Source organism: Hippocampus comes, unplaced genomic scaffold, assembly GCF_001891065.2.
Source record: "Hippocampus comes isolate QL1 unplaced genomic scaffold, H_comes_QL1_v1.1 scaffold40, whole genome shotgun sequence".
NCBI classification, from domain to species: Eukaryota; Metazoa; Chordata; class Actinopteri; order Syngnathiformes; family Syngnathidae; genus Hippocampus; species Hippocampus comes.
This window is the reverse complement of record NW_017842058.1, coordinates 277,486-300,106: the sequence shown is the minus strand read 5'-3', so window position 1 is coordinate 300,106 and position 22,621 is coordinate 277,486. Positions and strand designations below refer to the sequence as shown.

Here is a 22,621-nt window from a genome sequence, read left to right as displayed (position 1 = left end):
GTCAGTAAAACTTATTTAATAAAGCAGCGACACAGTTCACTTAACCGACAGCAAGTTATAACATTGACTCGTTAACGTTGAACTCTCTTGCCGCTGCTCTATTTCCGTGTTCAACTGCGAAACCGATCACCTTAAGTTTGAACTCTGTGTTGTAAGCATGTCTCTAGCAAGGAGCCATTTTGGGGTTGACATATTACCGTAATGACCATACACAAGGCGCATTGGATTTTAAGGCGCGCTGTGAGCTTTTACGAAAATGGAAGGCTTTTTGGCGTACCTTTTAGTGCGGAAAATACGGTAAACTAGTGACCAGTCCAGGGTGGACCCCACTTCTCTCGGCAAAAGTCAAATGGGATTGCAAAACACAGATTTGGGGTTCATCCATTCGATGCTCACCTTTTTGAAGTCTCAACCGAATTTGATGACGTCAGCCATGATCATACATGGCAATGGCGAGTGATGAAAAAAGCGGAAGGGGCGTGGCCTGGACGGGGGCGTGGCCTGGACGGGGGCGTGGTTGCTTACAAAAGTGGCACTAAACATGCTGAAGATGAAGTGTATTAAATTTACGCAGTTTGAAAATTGAACAGAAAAAAATCCCAAGATCGCCACTATTCTTTCAAGTGAAAATTTGTGCAATTTTGCCTATGCATTCCTGGTGAGCACCAAGATGTAACTCCAAATTTGTTGCTCAAAATCAAAACTAAAAAAGTAAACACATTCCCTGCCATATTTAAGATTTGTTCATGACTTGTATTCATAAAGTGTTGTGTAAATGTGATAAAAAGCTGTTGATTCTTACCTCATACAGTGATAGTGAATATTTATTATGCATACAATTTATTATGCCTAACCGTGCTTTATTATCCAAGACAAAACGTGAATTATCAATATGAATATAAAACGCAACTCAAAACAAATAAATGTTATCATGCTGTTGCTACAAATGCATACCAAATAAAATTGAAACTATCATCCTCGTATATTTGAATAAAAAAGTATGTACCTCGGAGTGTACCTGTCTATCGGCGAGGGGCGTCAGTGGAGCAGATTTCGTTGCTTGGTACTCCAGCGCGTAACGTCTTTAGTTGTATCCGCTGACTAAGTTTGTTTGAAAAATGCCGATCCCAAAGAATAATTGCTCCGTCGAATGGCGATTTTGTCTGCATGTTTTTTCACTTTTGTTGCATGATCTGTCAGTGCCACGCATCCACGGGAGCCATAGTTAATTAAGTCACTACAATACACACAATAAGCTTTGCCTGCTACGTCTGGTTTCTTCAAAAATTGTCCAAGAGCTTCTGTAACTTCGTCGAACTTGGAACCAATTTTAACCTTTACAGTGACTTTTCTGTCAAGCCAGTCCAATCGGAATTTATTCTTGATATTTGAGTCAATTTCTAGGATTAAAGACTCCTGATCTTTAGTCAAAAATTTCATAATTCCGCTCAAAACGATCCCAGAACAATGAATTTGCGAGACGAACAGGCCGCCATGAATCAGGTAAAACAATATGTTACATGCAATTTGATTGGTCCAATCGCTTGTAGTTAACCAATCGCTGGGCCGTTTATAATCGAGCTAAGACTTCCGCAACAAATAATGCCTTCAGTGATCTGATTAGGTGAAGCTTTCATACACGTCCAATCGCAGGGCTGTTTACAAACGGAAAACGGAGAGACTGCTCGGGAGAGCTCGTGAAAACTCGACGATAAGGTACCTGACCGCCCCTAAAATTTTCTCAACGGATTTAGACGATTCACAAAAATGATCAATTTAAGAAATAAAACGGCGGATTTCCGCGGATCCGCGGAAAATTGCCATGTATGCATGATGCGTGTGCGACCCCCCCATGTTTTTGTGCGTAATCTTTTTATTTGTTTGTTTTCTTTTTCCAAGACCGGTGTTATTTATATCCCTGAGCTGCGCTCTCATGCTTTTATATTTCTTAGCCAACACACAGTGTTTCAAAGTTTAAGCCTCCCTTGTAATCTCTTCCAAAACTCCTGACAGAGATTAGACAATAGTGGGAACAATTGTCGCTGAATTATTGTGTTCAATTTGGGATGCAGTGGTGTCACAAATTACCTGTGAAACCAGACAATGACAGCCCATTATCACGTCTCTGTAAGGTTTTATAATTCTCTTTGGCTTACAAGTACAGTTGTGCATTTTCTTCATTCATCCATCCATTTTCTATTTAGCTTGTCCTCATATGAGGGTTGGGGTGGGCCTGAGCCTATCCCAGCTGATTTTTGGCAAGAGAAGCAGGATCCACCATGTCCTGGTCGACAATCAAGATGCATAGACAACTTAAGGGCAATCTGTCCACAAAATGAGTTCTTGTGGTTAATGTTGCTTTTTTTTTTCCAGCAGTTTTGTGCCGTCCTTGAATGGTCAGTTTTATGCCTGAGCACTTCGCACCGGGAGAAAAAAATTACAGTATGTGGTTCTTTTATTGTTTGCTTCAAACCCTTTGTTTTTGGGTATGGATAGTGGAACTTCTATAGACATTGAAAAAAAAAATCTGTGATCAAAAATGAAATACATGCCAATGTGCTCTTAATATATTTTGTCCATATTTGAAATAGTATGGATGTCATACATCTGGTTCGGAAGTGCGTGGTTCTGTATGGCCCCCACCATTGGAAAATGGTGGCCCACTCCAGAGGATAGTAAGTGATTTCAACACGTACAAGTGTAAAAGTAGTATTTGACAGTTTCTCATTGAGACAACTTGTCTTGAATTGTGTTGTTAATAAGTGACATCACCACCATAAGGATAAAAGAGCAGAGATCAAGTGTGACACAAGTTCAGTGAGTTTCTACACACCGGTGTTCAGTAAACCATTAAATATAATAAGTGAACTTGTTGCTGATGATACGTAACGTGTTTGCCGGCCTAACTTTATCCGTACAGCTGGCCGATGTGGTCATGCAGCTGTTCATTCAAACAGTCTGCACCCCAGGCAGACCCCCCTTTCCTGCTCCAGGATGCGATGTACTGACGCGCGTGGGGAAGCGGTCGGGCCGTCCTTGTTCTAGCGATGTGTTTGCGCACTGAAGAGACTGCAAGGAAACTGCTTGCCCGCGGCAGGCGGCTGCTGGTTCCTCCAGTTTTGGAGGTGGGGGGACTGCCACAACCATCAGCAGGATGCCATGGGGAAGAGGAGGCTCAGTGGCCCTGCTCCTGCTCTCGGGACGAGGGATCGTGCGGGCCAAGGCCAGGTAGGATCAGACTCGGTGGTCCTTGACGTACTTTTGTGGTTAATTTGAAGATTTGAGGAGAGGTTCCTCCTTTGTCCATGTTGACTCGATAAAGTGGTTGCTGTGGTATAGAGTGATTGAAACCGCATATTTTTGGCATCAGTCTCCAAATCCTTGTCAAGCAACCTTTGATCAAGTATGCATGGGTGGATTGTTACATTCTGTAAAGGTTAAGTAGCTTGCAGTGGAATTCCTCCACAAGGATTAAACCTTTCGACATGAGCGCCTTTTTTTCCAGCGGATTACAGTATTCCTTGACAGAGCCAAGCCGGGGTTACTTTGTGTTATTAATGCTATCAAGTCGACCCGTAGGCGATTAAAAAAAAAAAAAAAAAAAACAACACTTCTGACATTTTGTCCATTCTTTTCTCTGAGCAGCTGCGGTTTCCTGTGTGAGTGTATAGGCACTTCAAATAGAAACAATCCAAGCAGCTTGACATTTTCAGTAGCCGCCACGGTTGTTGCCAATAAAAAAATTAAGTATTCCAATGCTATTTTTCTTCATAAGAATACATGCTACAATATTTTGTTGTTGTTGTTTGAGGGAGGGCTGGAACGGATTAATAGCATTTGCATTCTTTTCAGTGGGAGAAGGGGATTTGAGATGCAAGTGTTTCAAGTTATGTGCGTGGTCACAGAACAAACAAAATTCATCTCATGGCACATCTGTACTTCCTTTACACAAATTGGTTTACTACTTTCCTTTTTAAACTGGGCTAAGGCTGCAATTTAGGACATTTCAGAAAGAGTTTTTCAGCAAATACTTTGTGATCGGTTCCACAGAAAAACAAAATGCCAATTGGTGAATTTGCAAGTAGTGAAATGCAATTATGTAGCGATTACTGTATTAGGAATGGTAAAAAGAAGAGCATTTTCATTTTATGGATTATTGATGTTAAGACTGAATGTTTTACTGGTTTTACATTATTATTAATCTATTTTTGCACTTCTTTGATGATTTAATTGGACGATTTTAACGGGTTTTTTTCCCACATATTAACACATTACAACCTAATACTTTCAAAGATTCCCCGAATTCATTTTTTTTCCACAAATTGCACATTTTTGACAAATTTTCTCTCTTTTGTAAAGTTGAATGCTATAGGACAAAGTATTGTAAGACAGTCAAATATTTCGGCTGTCATTCATATCTTCATTGTTGTAAGCATTGAGTTATGTATTTTTTAAATACATCAGACGATTAATGGGTTATCAGAATTTTGTTCTTCCAAAATATTTAAATCGGCATCTGAGGCAAAAAAAAAAAAAAAAAATCCACGTTGGTCAGGCACATTTAAAATGTTACTTAAAACTGGACATGTAATAAAGATATGTCGCTGTGGACAGTTTGATACTGAACAGATTTAAAAAAAAAAAAAAATGTTATTTCGGATGGTGATTTAATTTTTTTTTTTTTTAAACCTTAACATGTTGCAACATACTGTTGATCGTAAATCTTCCACGCTGCATTCATGCGGAAATTGATATGCATCACATCGCAAGCTGCACTGCAGGTTTCAATTCCCATCCGAATGCATCGTCACATTCCAAGTGTTCATCGGTCTTGCTTTGCACCATACTCAGCCAAGTCAGACAGAAATAATGCACAGGTGCTCACCTGCCACAGCCTACATAATATTATTACATCAATAAAACAGCTGAATTAATTGAAATCTGCATTTTTAAAGCCATCAATTTTTATACCGCTTTTCTCTTGTTCAGGTGGACCTAATGTGTTCTTATTTAGATTTTGAGGGTGTTGTTTTTTTTTTTTTTTTTTTTACATACGAGTCAGCTGATTTGCTAATTGGAAAGTGAGCATGACAGCGATTTGGTCGAGGGACTTCACACGTGCCCCCCCCCCCCCACCACCCCCACCCAAGGCCGATCGACCTGTCGCGCTTGAGCAACGAGCAAAATCCTTTCTACCCTACTTTTGCTTTACACGCCTCCTTTCTGTCACACAAACTGTGTACCTGTTGCTCACGCTCAGGTATGCGTGCAGCAACTAAGTCATCAGTTACGTAATTGTGAACTGAACTTATGAGGCTATGAACATATGAGGCAGTTTTTTGGTTTTGTTTTTCATTGTCGTGTCCCTACCCAAGTATGAGCTACAAGGGGAGGACATTGTGTCCCCCCCCTCCCCAGGACCAGTATGCACTGATGTGCCCCATGAGGCTGAATATTGGACGCTAAGATAAGTGTACCTTTTCTCAAGTCATCACACCAATGACAATCTCTTCTTCTCTATTCTCAGTAAAATGTAGATTATTTCACAATTTATCGAGTCATCACACCATTGACGATCTCTTCTAGCGAATTCTCAGTAAAATGTAGATTACACAAGTGACGTCAATTCAAGTGACGGCGAGAGGGGCGTGTCACCTAGGGGGAGGAAAAGGTCAGGTGAGAACCATGCCTTCATGTTCAAGGCGTCGCCCCTCCCATACGGCATTCTAGTCTTGCTCCTGCACCTCAGCTCACGACCCAGCGAGCCTTACCAGAACTTTCTGTCGCTGTCCAGGACAGCAATTCTAACCAAATCTTATGCTGTATTCTTGAACTCGGTTCCGTGCGGGACTTTTTCCTTCTGGATTCTTTTGGCGCTGTGAATATGGGAGGCAGGGAGGATGTTGTGGTGAACTGGGCACTGGAGCCCACCAAGCAGTTTTCGCGCTGGAACAATATCAGACTGCGTCCTTCACAGAAACCAATTAGGATCAAAAACTTAAGGCAGTCTTCACAAAAGAGGAATTCCAGGTAAGAACCCTGAACAAGTCAAGACGTTGGTATTTTGATATGGAACTCGTCTTTGCTGCAGTAATCTTGCATCATCAGCTTTGAACATAAACAAGCGTGTGGTGATGAAATGATAAGAAAAGGGTGCAATAAGCATAAATAAGACTTTGCCTTGCCTAAACAAGACAATCCTTGATTGAATCAGCACTTAGTTTCTTTCTTTTGAAAGACAAACATAGGTTGGTGGTTTTAAATCACGTCAAACTTGTGATTTGTTCCATTCGTAGAAAAGTTACAGCCCTTTTTTTCTCAACTGTTAATTTGCAGCAGATGAGCCGATTTGTTGACTGATCGGTCGAAAATGAGCAATTTAGCATTTTCATTCCAAAGCGAATCAAAGTTCGAAATAACTTGCATCTTTCCTCTCACTTCGATCACATTGTAAGCATTCCACTGACAAATCACAGCATTTTGTGCAGCATATAAGAAAAAGTGTTGATTAATCAGCAGGGAATAGACAATTTAGCACTTTGCTTTCCAGCACAAGCAAAAAAGTCATCAGTGAGCTCTGTGATGGTCTTTGCTTGCGTTGCCTTCATCGCTCGTATCGATTGACTACTTGCGTGCTTTTTAAACTGAAGTCAGTAGTTAGTGTAGTGCAAGCTCTGTCTTAAGTGTTTTTTTATGAGTTGAGCACAGAAAATCTGGCCTTCACCTCGTTTGATATTGTTTGTCGGTGTTAGACAGAATGTTGTCTTTGTTTTGACACAGGCTTGGCAAGATTACCGCTGGCCTATGTTTCTCAGCTCGTGATTGGTGATCTATTTTGTGCCTTCTGGAATGTGACTGAGCCACACGGGCGCAGTGACTCAGCTGGTCACATCCTGTATTGCTGGCTTCTATGCATGGCATGCTCTTAGTGCTGCGGCTCCCTAAAACGCTTTCTACCATGTGTGCCAATAAAGTACAGTAGGATAGCAGCTTTCTATTAAACGCATTTGATGTCATAAGCCACTGTGACGTGATGCACAATTTTAACATGAACAGTGCGCTTCACTCTAGAAAACAACAAACCTGTACTTGAGCATATTCAATTCAAATGAATGATTGAACGAAATCGTTTATTTCGAGGACCAAATGCAAAATTTGATGAATCAAAAAAAAAAAAAAAAAGACAAATAGCATTTGAAAAGGAATCGAAAGAAGTAAAATTGATCTATCCCTACCCCCATGTTGCGTTTTTTTCAATTGTGTGTATGACTTATTCAATTTTTGGCAATTATTTGCAACATACCATTCCCCTAATTTGTTGGGTCCCCAAATGAAATAACAATCCCAGGTTGTGTTTCAGTCCAATCAACCAATTTATGTTCCAAAAAATATCCAGCCATACCCCTAAAACAACGCTTCTTCTTGCCTTGATCCATAACTGACACCTTTTTTTGTGTACTGTATTTTCTTTTTTTAATATTTGTGCGGTTTCAACTCCTCACCCATTCCATTCAAACCTCCACCACATTCACAGAAATACACATCTTTTTGTGTTATCCACACAATGGTTTTTCAACTTTCATTTGTTACTTAACCCATAACCCCACACCCTGTCACAAAACATTTCGAGAGTAATGCTCAGAAGTCAATTATGACTTGATTTAGACATGATGACTGAGGTTTTGGGTGTGACCTTAACAGTTTGTGTGTTGCCAACAATAAAATTACACCTCAACAAACTGTTCTAAAAGAATCAATGCAAATGTCTTTTTCTTGAAAATTAAATACAACTTCAGTCAATGAATGTACCGTTGAAAAAAAAAGACAAACCACTGTTATATCCTGCATATTTTGAAAGGTTCAATTCAGTGATTCTTTCACGTACCACTAGAGGGAGCCCACATATCACACTGGAAAAGGTGACTGTATTGTACCTCGCACTATATTGACAGTGAAAGTGAATGCCATAGTGAGAGCTCAGGTCCGTACAGTGCCATCTAGTGGTGATGCTTGGTCTCGAAGCCACATTTTGCAAGAACAATAGACACCCCCCTCCCCTTGGCCATCTTCTCTCCCTCCCTTCGTCCCGCTCCTTTTGTCTCTCCATCTCTTGTGCCGGCTCCTCCGTCTTCCCCGCTCCACCCCCGCGGTCTTCGCCCCTCGCCTCCAGCTCTCCTGCGTCCTTGTCGGCCTTTTGTTTGCATGCACGCCTGTGATTTCTTTACGTGTGTGTATGTCTGCGCCAGAGACCCCAGCCCCACCGAGATGAGCGTGGAGCCCCGGGCCAGCCCGCAGGACCAGGCCGCCGCTGAGCACAGCGCACACACGCCGCCGCCCTCGCCGCCCTCCCAGGACCAGGAGCAGCATCCCGACAAACTCTGCCTCGACTCCTTCTGGAACGAGGTGGAGACCATTCGACTCGGGGGCGGCCTTGGGGACCTCGACAGCACCCGGAGGGATTCCCGACAATCGGAAGGTAAAAGACTGCGAATGGCCAGTCGAGTAGCTTTTTGCCTTCTCACTGCTCAAAGGATGCTTTTGCCATGACAACATATCAGGTTTCAGAGGAGAGCACATTACCATGACGACACACGCCCAGTGGCGAGGAGGGCTGATTTGTATTGACTTAATGTTATTGTGCTCACCCAATGATCTGAGTGCCCTTTAATCAGACCTCATTGTTGTTTTCAATCGAGCCCCTTCTTGGCTTTATTTCATCAATCGAGAATGAAAAGTCCTCATGAAGCCGCATGCGGCTCTATGATGCCACATGCAGCATGGTCACATGACTGCCTTTGTGTAAAAGCTTTTAAGGCCTCCGTTACCTTACGTACAATATCTTAACAAGACTCCTTCACGAATGTCTTAAGTCTATTCAAAAGCGTGACACCACAAGCGCATTCTTCCAGAAAGGAATTTTTTTGTCAGAAGGTATTTGTGTCCCCTAACCTGCTAAGACAATATTAGCTCACTAATATCTCGCTGTATTGTATGAGCAAACAAAGCAATATTGTACGCAGTGTGTTTTGCCTGACTGTAATGATTACAACCAATTCTTATTATATCCAGCAATTCTTTTGAGGGCCACATACAGTGCACAGGTTCTCCACCTCTATTGTTTTTGAAAATATTTACTTTTTGTCCGACACTGTTGAAGGTGATCCGCGTAATTAACTCATTCAGTACCAGCCAATTCTGGACCAAGTCTGAAAAGACGTTTAAAAACGTCTTTGGGAGTGAATGAGTTAATGTGTGTTCGTTTGTGTGTGTGTTTGTCAGAAGGGGAGCAAGAGGAGCAGTGGCTGGCCGACGCCGGTCTGTCCAACCTCATCGGCGAGGGCAGCGAGGATGCGGACAACGCCGTGCTTCTGTCCACGCTAACGCGGACGCAAGCCGAGGCGGTCCAGCGAAGAGTGGATTCCTACACGATGTCCCTACGCAAGAGGAACAAACCGGCACCGCGCCACGTCCGCGATATTTTTGACATGCCCCTCCGTCAGGTGAGCCTGACGCAAGTTTGAAGGAAGCTTCAACAGCCCGCTTTCCGTATTTTCCTGATAAAGTAACCACTTGAACTTGGACATAACTGAAGTGGGCATCATGTGTATATTCATTATTATAATTTTTGGGGGCAATGCATTTGTATGAATACAAGCTTTCACATTGCTTTCTTATTGACTCAAATCATTAATCATACTTACAATACAATTTAAAAAAAGAAGGAAGTGTGGCGTTTATTTCGACACGTTCCGAGCAACAACACGCCCAAATGCTTGATTGCGGCACAGCATCTTGTTGTCGCGGAGGTCACTTTTTGAGGAAATGATGTACAAGTGCTCCCCAGTGTATGGGGCAGCGCCATTGCTCTGATTCCGTCTGTCAGTTAGAAGGTGCAGTAGACTGTCACTTAGCTATAGTAACATAACAATAAAGTCTGTTCATATTTATTTAAAAAAACAACACTTTTTAGGCCATCACTATTAAACAATCAAATGAAAAACTTGAGTCTAGCGTTGAACTGATGGTGCCAAGTGTCACTGAATTCTTAAATGTGCGCCATTCGTAACCCCGTAGGCGCGTATGTCAAGCAAGGATCCCCTGTGTATGCATCCTTGTGAACAAGAGCCAAGCTGCATCAGTATGCAGTATGCCGCGATGGACGATAAAAGCAAACCACATGTAAAGGTCACGCTTTATCTTTTCTTTCCACAAAGGAACGGCGCCCGCTTTTCTTGGGATCCTTGTCCTTTACCCACTGCAATCCTGCACAAGTAAAACACGACTTGTATTCCCTGTGGCGGCCGACTGATATTTACGACTGCTGCTCCATGCCAAACGCTTCATTGTGCAATTTTTGCATCATGTTGTAGAAGGATTCACCATTTTATCGAATGCATACAGTCAATCACAAGACACACACCGTCCTCTGGAAACATAACAGATTGGAGGAAACGGGGAGGGCCCAGAGAAAAACCCATCGAGCTGAGATTCAAACCCGCTCCCCGTCAACCATGACGCAGACGTGCTAACGTGCCTTAAATCATATCGATCAATACTTTCTTCCGACAGGGTTTGTCTGAGTCTCAGCGTAGTGAAGAATTGGCCCAGAACAGTATGGCACCAGTTTCCAAAACCCCACACTCAGGTGAGACCTTCACAAAGTGAAACTAGGAAGTAATATTGAACCAAGTCATTAAGAAAAGCATTCCTCAACATCAAGTCAGTTGTATCGGCTCCTGTTGTCATTTATACCTGTGAACGCGTGTCCCTCGGCCAGCTCCGAAGGAGGACATCTTCTTCACCGACGTGGCTTATTGTGAACAGGCCGTCATCTTCCTCAAACTGGCCAGAATGTCTCCGAGCAACACCCAGCGGAGGAGGGAGGAGAGCACCTTGCCTGTAAGCAAATAATAATAATAATAATAATAATCCACTAAAATGCCTCTCACTTTTTAATCTTCTTCCTTGGATCCCGTTGTGATTACACACCAATGGTCATTTATAGATGTACTTTTTGTGTACCCCTGTAATAGTGACGAAAGATCCTTGAGGCAGTGGTTAAAGGTGTCGGTTACAGTTGGGGGGGTGCACAATTTCTGGTTTCTCTATCAGTCAAACCTCGGTTTTCGAACGTCTGTTAGCGACCAAATCGGATTTCGATCAGAAAATTCGAGCTGTGTATATGCTCTGTGCGCTATGGCCAGGCATCGCTAGTCGAACAAGCAAATACGATTTGATCATTTTTTTACACCTTGGATTACGACCGAAAACCGGTTTTCGACCGAACTGAACAAACACGAATACTCCACTCGACTCCTCTCGGCTTGCTTAAGCGTGCCTACCTGTCAACTTGTTCCCCATATTTTATAAGTTTTTTTATCATTTCAAATCATGTACGGCGTATTACAACTTTTATACGGGAAAAGAAAAAAAATTGTGAACCGATCTCACAGACCATTTTGGCTCAAATCCAGATCGCCTCACCTGCTGGTAGCCAACGATTGCTACTATTGTCACGGCAAACCAGCAAAAGTAATCCTTAATCGTATATATTTTTTTCATCGCTGCATGCGGTCAGATTGATAAAGCATGATGTGCGCATGCGCGGTAAACCGTTGTACGGGTTTTTGTTGCTTTGTAAGGGGAATCGTAATCATTTATAAGGGCAGGTATTAGCCGAGGTTGACAGGTATGAACGTGTAACGTTCATTGTGAGCAGATGTGTTGTGATTTACGCAAATCTGACTGTTTTTTTTTTTTTTGTTGTTGTTATTTCTGCATGGTGTATTAGCCCCTAATCATGGGCTAATAAAATAGTTTCGGATTTCGAACAAATCGCTTCTGGAACATGTAACAATAGTGTTGTTTGATTGAGTTGATGTTGCTAGTGTGACAGCTTTGGTTAGGCAACAGGAAGTGACGTGTGACTCTATCCGATGTTACGAGACTGAGTTATGTACTTGTATTGTACTTCAAGAGTGAAGACAATAAAAGTTAAGTAAGCAAGATGCTTTAACTGTCCACTCTGTATGGTCAGTGAGAACGGAACAGAGTGAAACAGAACGGATTATGGTCGAAAACCGAGGTATGACTGTATTTGATGTTTTGGGGATCAAGTCAGCCACCAATCAGGTCCAACAGTCATATTAATAAGGTTACATTTCTATTTTGTCCGCCAGCTCACAGAGTCCTGTTTTTTTTTTTGTTTTGGTTTTTTTTGCTGCAGTCCCAACCACAAACAGCACTGAATGAAGTTACAGGTTTATATTCATGGCCTACACGCGTTTTTCACACAGCTATTAATATGTCAGACTTTACTATTTTGCGAGCGCATATTTCTGATAGAATACAACACGTTCGGACTATTAAGCAATCGCATAAGGGCTGGCTAAAGTAAAAAGTTCCCATTTATTTTATTGAGATTGTTGATCTCAGCCTGATATTTTTGTTTATGGGTCAGAGATTGTTGTCAAAAAGAATTTCAATGCAACTATGGGTGGAAGTCAATATGATCTCATCAGTCATGATTCTTGATAATCCCCAGTTGTTTTTTTCTTGAATAACCTTTCTTCCATTTCTGTTGTATTTTTTTGCTCTTCTACCTTCAGCGAATAATCTGCACCAAGTCCCGTCTGGGAGTCACTCGGATTCAAGACCTGTCTCACGCTGACATGAAGAAGGTGCGCCAGTTGGCTCTCATCGATATGACGGCGCTGTGCGACCTCATCGGGCTGGAAGTGAAACGGCACAAGACGGCCAAGAGGAAATTGCCAGGTATGGCGTCTCACTCACCACGCGTGCACACACCCACACAGAGAAAATGTGTGGAAGATTTACATTGGCAACACAAGAGAAATAGTTGGCATTGTTTGTCAAGCTGCCAGTTAAAACAAGAGCGGGACAATGTCGCTCTTCAGTTTCCTGCGTAGTGCCTCTTCGCTGATTCTCCCTACATGACTTCATTGGAAATATTCTGTAAATAGAACATCACATACAATCCTAACGATTGAATGAAGTAGACTAGATCAAGTTCAAACTAACGACACATGAATATGTCATATCAGAGAGCTCGTTGTTTGGCGTGCCGCTAGCCACCTTGCTGGAGAACGACCAGAAAGTGAAGGCGGCTACAACCACTCCTCTCCTCCTACAGGAGGTAAAATCACACATTGTCTTATGTGTGTATATGTGTGTGTGTGTGTGTGTGTGTGTGTGTGTGTGTGTGTGTGTATGTATGTACGTGTGGGTGTGGGGGTATGGGTGTGGGTGTGCAGGTGCATGTGTGCTGTGGTTTTGCTGTCAAAAAGTGGGTCGGATTGACCTTCCAGGCCCAATTTACAATAATGTCCCGCCTGAGCCTAGTTACTTTTCGAAACCTTTTCAGAGGTGTTAAATGACTCCTAAATTTAATTACACCACCAACAGTCATAATTGAAATGGTACTCCTATAATATATATATATATATATATATATATATATAGTAGCTCCAAAGTAACAAAACCAGGGCACGGTTTCCAAGTGACGGGTGTTAATATTGTCTTTGGGGTTGTCTTTGTACACCAACACCGTGAAAACTGTTGGTAAAATGTACATTCAGCAATTTACAATACACAAACAACGTACGAGGCGAATACAAAAATGTTGGCTAACGCTAACCTCATTGCCGCCTGCAACTTCGGAGCTCTTGGGCAATAAAAAATACACTTTTGGTATCGACATGACAAAATATAACAATTACAATCAAGTCTTACATTTAGTTACATATACACAGCCAAATAAATCACAAAATACCTTCAACAGACAGCGAACAGTCCTTTTAGCTGCTGCTCTTCTTATGTCTTGCGTTCGATTGTCTGTCCGAGACTGGACAGGAACTACCTTACCACATCTCAAGTCTCGCGATAATAGCCATAAAATCAAATGACGAAACTTAATTTATGTACAAAATAAATATTTCACAACGTGAATAAATAACGTACATAAAACAAACAAAAATGTCCTCATTGCCTTGAATTAGAAACAAAATATTACTAATTTCCAACGAAATATTACTCATTTCCAACTCAACTATTCTGACATATAAACATAAAAAGACGTGGCGGGCCGTATCTGGCCCCCAGGCTTTGACTTTGATACTTGTGATGTAAGACGGCACCCCGACTGCAGCAGCAACGCTCAGAATAACCAGCAGAGGTGACGAATATGGTGCCTGAATCTCGTCTCTGCCTTTCTCTTCTTTTTCAGCTTTTAACATTCCTGGAGAAGAAGGGAGTCGATTCCGAGGGCATCCTGCGGGTTCCAGGATCTCTCTCCAGAATCAAGGTATTCGAGTGTCCTAAGCCTAACAGAATGATGGGATTTGTTTTTATTTTTATTTTTTACCTCAGTTATGTATGTGTCCTTAAAAGTACTACTAAAGGGGGAGGTCAACCTGTAAATTTTCTTCATACTAATATGTTCTATGCGCCTTCACATTTTACCCTTTTCTCTTAACTAAAAATGAGGAGAAGGTTGCTCAAAGCTGAGATAACGACCAATCATGGCTCATTTGTTTTCTGAAGCTGAGCCATGATTGGTCCATTACCTGAGCCTCAAGCATTTGTGAAGTCATTTTCAATCATACAAATCTGGACATTTTGACATTCGGCACAGTTCATATGACATGTATTTTGAACGTCTAGCATATTGTGCGATATCTAGAACGCGTGAAGATGTTCTGAAAGCATGTTCTTTGACCTCAGTCCCTGCAGCAGCACCTGGAGGCCAACTTCTATTCCGGTCAGATCAAGTGGGAGGAAGTGAGTCCCAACGACGCCGCCGCACTTCTCAAGAAATTCATCCGAGAGCTCCCTGCTCCTTTGCTCACCGCCGAGTACCTCAACACCTTTAGCGCCGTCAGAGGTCAGTTTTTACTTTTTATGTTGTTTTGCATGAGTGCATTAAAGTAAATTCCCGCTGAGACACACCAACATTTGCCCAGAAGTATAAATTAATGTTCTTCCATTTTTATGTCCCCTGTCACAACAGAGGTGTAACAATCATCAGTTTTCATCCATTTTAATAAAACATATTTCAATAGGACAGATCACCTGATTAATGGCGCACTGATGAAGACTTGGTGAGGAGGTTGGTGATAAATGGCATGAGCACAGACATAGGCTAACAAAGCTAATGGCCCCCTGTCACGACACCATCCATCTTGAGACATTTCATTACTCTTCCACAAACACAGAGGAAATGAGTCCATGTGTGTGTGTGTTTGGGTGTTTGTGTCTTCGGACTGTCTCACCTTTGTTTTGTGCCTCTACCAGACATCACCGAGCTAAAGCAGAAACTGCAGGTGCTGAACCTGCTCATTCTGTTGCTGCCTGAACCCAACAGGAACACTCTGAAGGTAAACACGCACACGCTTGACTGCATATTCATCACATGGAACAGAAATATAAACACACATAGTCCAGTCCATCCATCCATCCATCCATTTCTTAAACCGTTTTTTTTCCTCTCGAGGGTCGCGGCACGTGCTGGATAGCACACAGATGAAAAACCATGCATGCTCACATTCACACGTCGGGACAATTTAGAAGTGTTCTATTCTTCTGCCATGCCTGTTTTTGGAATGTGGGAGGAAACTGGAGTACCCGGGGAAAACCCACGCAGGCACGGAGAAAACATGCAAACTCAACACAGGAAGGACGGAGCTGGAATCGAACCCTGTACCTCTGTACTGTGAGGAGGATGTGCTCACTATTCGACCACTGTGCCACCCTAAACACACATCGTGATATTTTTAATTCTTGGGAACAAGACATATTTGTTTTTCTGCCAAGCCTCCTCCAGATTCCAGCAGTTGCCTGGCAACTGCTTTCAAATCTTATAAAACACTTGAGTTCAGCACCATAAAACACTCAACTCGGCGGGTAAGCTCTACTCGTGAAAGTGGGCGGAGCACACAAAGTCTTTGTCTGCTCGGGTTGCACACTGGCAATGCCGGTTCCATCTTTTATCATGCAAATATGTGAGCGTGTGATCAACTTTGTGAAGCCAAATCTGTGAAGTGGGTAAATGGCGATTACCATCAGAGGATCAAATTGGAGTGTGTGATGCACCTGCAGAGCATGAGCAGCTGCCTTCACCCTTGCACAGCTTATTGTTTTGCCACCCCAATTTTTGTTTTCTTGGCTGCAAAACATTGGCTTCACAATGTAGATGTAACCTCCATCTTAATTACTGGAAATATCAATAATATAAAACACCGCTCCTATTGCCATCATGTTTGGCACCTTCTATTAGTTACAGGGGCTCCTTGGTTTTCACCAAAGTTGCTTTCAGAAAGCGATGAAGTAACCTGACTTTGTACACCTTTTGACTAATCTGGTCATATATTAAAAAGAATTTAAGAAAACAGTAAGTACGTTGGTAACTGGGCAGTACGGTGGTCGACTGGTAAGCACGTCGGCCTCACAGTGCAGAGGTGCAGGGTTTGATTCTGGCTCTGGCCTTCCTGTGTAGATTTTGCATGTTCTCCCCGTGGCTCTGGGGGTTTTCTCCGGGTATTGCGGTTTCCTCCCACATTTCAAAACCATGCATAGCAGGGTAATGGAACACTTTAAAATGTCCCTGGGTGTGAGTGTGAGCACATGGTTGTTTGTCCATGTGTGTGCCCTGTAACTGGCTGGCAGCCAGTTCAGGGTGTCCCCCACTGACCGCCCTAAGACAGCTGGGATAGGCTCCAGCACGCCCGCGACCCTCGTGAGGATAAGCAGATTAGAAAATGGATGGATGGATGGACGTTGGTAACTGAGTGCCCACATGATAATGTATCCCTATCCCGAACCGTTGTCTTATCCCTAACGTATGCTAAAGCAGTTGTAAAGTCATACTTTCATCATAGTATATTTTTACTGAAAATCACAAGGGCTGCGGCTATTGATCTTTTTTCTATCAATTATCCCGCCAGTTAATCAAGTAACCGGATGAAAATTGATTTCGCATTACAGTATTACACAACAAAAAGCGCATTTGAGGTGCAGATATTATTGTTGCCCACTTGGGGTCGCCATCCTCACGTTCCCAATGTAGCAACGTATCCGCTACAAGTGGACGAGAGCCCAGTCAATTCTATGCTTCCAATTGTGAACACTTTACGACAAGTTTATTTTCTCGTGTCCCAATACACGAACAAGGGATAGGCTCATACTTAAGACATACTTAAATGAGTTTGGCATGGAAGAACGCCATCAAACAGATGAGCTTGATCAAAGATTGTGACGTGATAAAATCCCAATCAAATCTTGTAGAAAGTCTTCCCTAAGGGTTGGGATAATGATCATGTTTCACTTGACTTTTCCATGCTCGTTTTAAAATGAAGTGGACCAAAGCACTGTTTTATCCGTTACATGACAGCGTGCATTAATTAAGCATGCCTCACTGACACTTGAGTTAAGGGATCAGTCCGTGTCTATTTTTTTTTTTTGGAGCTCCCTAAATGTCAAGGAATCTTGAGATGCTTCACTTTCATTTCTCATTTCTGCGTGTTTCTCGCAGGCCCTCTTGGAGTTTCTCAGCAAGGTGGTGTCCCGGGAGAAGAGGAACAGGATGAACCTGTGGGCTGTGGCAACCATCATGGCTCCCAACCTCTTCCTCCACAAAGCCGTGCCCAGCAGGCTGACCGAGGGGGCCGAAAAGGGGCAGGTGGAGAAGGCCGCTGATGTCATGAGACTCCTCATCCGCTATCAGGACCTGCTGTGGACGGTGCGCGACGGTCGCTGCTTTTCACCCAAGTATGTTTCGCTGATGTCTGATGTCAGCTAATTAGCTCAGATGTCCTCTCTCCCTACAGATTCCAAATTTTGTCATGAACCAGGTGCGGAAGCTAAACGAGAATAGCAATCGGCGCTACCAGTTTTACGATCGCCGCTTCAAGAACCTGCTAAGGAAGATCCACACCGACAACAAGGAAAAAACAGAGAAAAATACCTCAGAGGTTAGCTTTCACAAATAATGTGAACCCTCACGTATTTGCTCCCCGCCAGTTGTGGATTTGCCTATTTGCACATTTTTTTGGTTGTTTTTGAAACCTTTGCTCTGTTGCTGAAAAACTCCCCTATCTGGTGCTTTTCAGGCCAAAGCAATAACATTTTAATGTGTTGTGTTTTTCCGCTGTGAGTCTTAAAATATTCATACCAGTGGCATCACGAGATTGGTGTCAGCTGCGTGAAGTGGAGCTCCATTTTTGTCGCCAAAATGAGATGTCCAATAATGCACACGTGCAATAATATCCTGTGCCGCCATGTTCCATCAGGAACTAACCACTGTCGGGGGCCATCTATTTAAACAGATTTTTGTTTTTCATGGAATGGCTCAGTTCCTATCTTGTGCATACTTGGTAGTTATTCCAGTGTGAGCCTAGAAATCGTCATCAATAAAGCAGATTAGGTTCAACCGGGTGTCTCAAAATCTTTATTTTTTTACGTGATCATGCTCCCTGCAGACACGCCGTACGGTGAAGATCACCATCGGCGATCAGGTCAGTGGCTTCATGGAGTTCCAGATCAACATGGACTCACGAGCGTCCGACCTGCTGACCCAGTTTTACCACCAGTTCATCCACAGCCCTGAAACCGGGAAGGGCCAACGACGAAGGTACACCACAAGTGCTCAATTTCAGAGAAAGAACGAAAGGAAGAAGATGATGAAGAAAAATCTTTATTTGTCTCACAATGGAGAAATTTGCAATTTACTGCAGCAAAAATTATGAAAAAGAGAAAGTAGAAAAACATACAATTTGCATGGATAGGGAGAACAATGGGCATAACAAGAATAGTAGAATTAGCATTAGTAGTATCGTGTAATGCCATGCAAAAGTGACATAGATTAACTGGTGGCCTGCTTCTAGTACTTTTACTAATATGTATATTAATACAAGGTAAGGCAGGTTCATTTGTACACCAACCCCATTGCTAGTAAATGTTCAGTACTTTCCAGAAGTAAACAAATAGTAAAATGACAAAACATTTGGATTGCCAAATTAAAATCTCAAAATAAAAACGAGATGGTTAACACAGGAAGTAACGTTATTCAAATAGGAAAATGTGTCCGGCCAGTGTGAGCATCTCTCAGGTGTTCAGGACGTTTGTTCCACAGTTGAGGAGCAGAGAACAACAGTGTTGCTTCTCTTTTTTTTTGCTTCTGGTTACTCACAATAAACCTGAGGGGTGTATGTAGTCCAATAGGGGAATGAATGTACAGTATTTAGATCAAAGCCCGTTCAGAGCTTTCAAGATATAATCAAAATATGATGTTCTCTTTACAGGAATGGCCCCATGTCCTACTCAGAGTGCGCCCTGTACGAAGTGGGAGGCAACATCGGTAAGTGTTTGATGCTGTCCTCTGAACCATTTGCATGTCTTTCTGCCCACTGAGTTGATGGGGCCAGCGGGCCCTTTATGTAATCCAGCACTTATCGGAACACACGAGTGATTACGCTGCGCACACACATGCACCACTCCTGCACTGTCACGGGAAAGCGTGTTGATGCTCACTAGCCTTGTAAGCATTTTATTTATTTTTTTTACCATGAGGGAGACCCCCACAAATGAGGAGAAAAACTAAATCTGCATATTTGTGCTTATTGCAATGTGTGTGGTATGTACTCAAGATGGCCAACAAGCATAAACTCACACGAGGATTTTTTCATCCTAGATGCTGAACAAATTCAATAATTATTGTGAGCCACAAGTGATTACCCAAGTAGATTGGGGAAGTAAAATCCCTTCTTACACGCCAAAAAATAATAACTCAGGCCCCATTTCTATCCAAACTATGCTCATAGTATGCTCACATTCACGTGCGATCTCAAAATGGCCGAAAGCTATCTCCTCCGTCCATTGAGACGATCTTGTTTGAGGGTTTCGCAAAAACTGTAATTCACCAACTCCGCCACTGGGTAGCGCAATGACACTCTTCGTGGAGCCATTGCGTTCATTCATCCACCCTGCTTTGGAATGCATGAAGAATACATTGCGGTTGAAGATTTTTAATCCAGAAAGTAATGTGTGTGTGGGGGTGTGTTTTTGTATGTTTGCTTTAGGCGAGCACCGCCTAGACCCCGACACACACCTATTGGATTTGTACAACAGCAACTCAGGAGGTGAGTGGGTCCTCAAGATGAAGCCCAACACCAGAAGCTTGTGAAAGGATGGATTCAAGAAGATCGGGGGAAAAAAATCCACAGTGAGAGCAACAAGGCAGAAACAACCAGATGGAGGACAGATGAACAATCTGCCAGCAGCAAATCTCCCTCCCCCACCAAAAAAAAAGCCCTCCATGACCACCCTCTTCCCCTCCACCTCCTATGTTTCTACATCCCTCCATCTCCTCCTCTCTTGATGTGACTCATTACTTGTGCTGAAGGACCTGCTGCTGCATTGACAGCAGCAAGAGAGCAAGAGCGAGAGAGAATCCCTGGGCAGTTTTTGGTGCGCCATCTTTTCTCTCCAGCAATCATCGCCAGTCGAGAGAGAGCAGATGGGCCCGCAGAGCACCTCTGGCTATACCCTCTGCCCAACCCCTTCCCACCTCCTCCCCTGCCCCATCATCAGTTTGACACACACAATGTGTTCACTTTATTTCAAGAGACTTAAATTCATCCCAGATCGTACACGTACAAGGGTTTAGTGCCTTGCTCAAGGGGAAGGGAACAGGAAACACTTGGGCAAACAGTCCCAATCGTCCATGTTTTTACTGCATAGGTGGTTCTTCGTCTTACATATCTTCAGACTGGGCTACAGTTCCTTTTGTGGCTGGCCGAATGAATCGCCTATGCTGAAATTTGGCAAGTTTCGAAGGACCTCGCATCCTGCTAAATAATACTGTACATGTGTTTTTGAGGTCCCCACCAAAACTCACTCAGGAGAGGAATATTAGTCGCCAAGTCAAAGCAGTACGTATTTAATTCACCGTGTTGTCGTTTGTATATATATATTTTGTTTTTGGCCCCTGAAGCCAGACATTTTGTGGGCATGTCTATCGCGAGTAGACCCACAAAAAGTCTCGATACAATACAGCTTTTTTTTTTTTTTTAATAAAACGCTTTCACAACAGCTGCAGCTGTAACAACGCGCTTTACCAAACATTTCACCTCAAAAACACAATAATACAACAGAACACATAACATTCTACCTGAAAAGACACAGAAAGTCAGCCATTTTGGTTTGATGCAACCATTTTAGGGCTACCATGGCCATCCTCAGAGATCATCTCTGATTGCTGCCAAATCTAAACCACCTATACTAGTCTCCTGAGTGATGCTAAATCAGAAGACAGTCAACTCACTATAAAGCACCAAACTCTTAGGTCAACTCCTCAGGGTCATCTTAAATATGTGTGTGCGTGATGATGCAGCCCTGAAAGACATTCACAGTACAGTATGGAGTCCTACATCTGGTGCACTTCCAAAATTTGTAGGCCAGATCAAATGCTCTCGTGGACCAAAGGCTGCTCACACCCTGCAGAACCTGACCAGAAGTGCATCTTATCATCTTGGACTTCTTGGGGGATTCTCTTGGTCCTGTCTTATTTCATTGATGTGGTAGTCTGTGGTAGAAAATGGACATCAATGAAATTGATAGGCTTCATTGCTCCACTCGATTGGCAGTCCAGAGCATTTCTCTTCCTTCTGGCCCCCGCCCTTTTATTCTGGTATGTGCCCTTTAAAGAAAGACCCTGATGCACTGATGGCTATCTTCTTATCAGAGACCTACTGTGCTCTCCTGGGCCTTATAAAGAACATCAATGGACTTCCGAACCTGTGCGTTGAAGGATATTTTGAAGTCAAATGGTGTCACCTCCTCAAGGACACATGGTGAAGCTGGTCTTCATTTTTATTTTTTTTTTTTATTTTTATGGGAGTGGGAGATAGGGGTGGGGGGGGGTTCCTATGTGATGTTTATTTATATGAATGTGAAGGCATTGTCATGTGCGTATTTGTGCCGCTAGCTATTGTTCATTTACTTCACTTTTCCATGTATAGTTGCTACGCGCTTACTACATTTCGCAGCCAGGTGTGCGTCGCCTCCATGTTGATGTGGCGCCGCCATTTTGTGGCTGGCGCGCACACACAGGCGACATCCATCAACGCCCAGCTCGCCATCTCGCTGTCATCTGGGCCGTAATGGCTGCCGGGCACATACATCACATGCGTCGCATCTCCCCGATAAAGGGGGAAGCTAATAAATGGCTATTATAAATTCAGGACTCCATGACAGCTGTGTGTGTGTGTGTGTGTGTGTGTGTGTGTGTGTGTGTGTGAGAGAGAGCGCGCGCGCGCATGCATGCAAGTATGTGATGAGCTTCATCACTGGGACACAGTTGAGCGAGCGCGTACAAAGCGAGCTGATGGAGCGGCCTTCTGCTGACAATCAGGAGAAGTAGGTCGCCTCTGAGGCGGCGTCCCACAGGGACCCGCACCGGGTCATATTATGTCACGGCCTCTGGTTGACGCTGCATCTGTATTTATGGCACGCTGGTGTTTGTGCAGGGGGTACTCGGTTTACGACAGTACCTACATACGAGGTTACGGTTACGGTAAATACATATTGCGGTTAATTACTCTGCACG

At 43.1% G+C, this 22,621-nt stretch overlaps 1 protein-coding gene across 2 annotated transcripts; it reads left to right on the top strand.

Annotated features, from left to right (window-relative positions):
• Positions 1–2,985: 2,985 nt before the first annotated feature.
• On the top strand, positions 2,986–22,251 carry arhgap40 (Rho GTPase activating protein 40). Of its 2 annotated transcripts, none has more exons than XM_019861135.1 (15): positions 2,986–3,228; positions 8,247–8,476; positions 9,280–9,500; positions 10,570–10,645; positions 10,778–10,899; positions 12,609–12,774; positions 13,065–13,156; positions 14,246–14,323; positions 14,743–14,902; positions 15,313–15,395; positions 17,549–17,755; positions 17,844–17,987; positions 18,495–18,646; positions 19,317–19,372; positions 20,094–22,251. In XM_019861135.1, exons 1-15 carry the CDS (start codon positions 3,155–3,157, stop codon positions 20,195–20,197), a joined length of 1,965 nt encoding a protein of 654 aa, XP_019716694.1. In that variant the 5' UTR covers positions 2,986–3,154; the 3' UTR covers positions 20,198–22,251. The 2 variants fall into 2 exon arrangements, with proteins under 2 accessions (XP_019716694.1, XP_019716693.1); XM_019861134.1 differs by lacking the exon at positions 2,986–3,228 and adding an exon at positions 5,370–6,030.
• The last annotated feature ends 370 nt before the right edge of the window (positions 22,252–22,621 follow it).

Excerpts from the sequence above, each read along its gene's own strand:
- arhgap40 (XM_019861134.1), top strand. The coding sequence starts at position 5,885 with ATGGGAGGCAGGGAGGATGTTGTGGTGAACTGGGCACTGGAGCCCACC. Across the intron at positions 8,477-9,279 it reads GGATTCCCGACAATCGGAAG|AAGGGGAGCAAGAGGAGCAG; the intron begins GTAAAAGACTGC and ends TGTGTTTGTCAG. Across the intron at positions 17,756-17,843 it reads ATCAGGACCTGCTGTGGACG|ATTCCAAATTTTGTCATGAA; the intron begins GTGCGCGACGGT and ends CTCTCCCTACAG.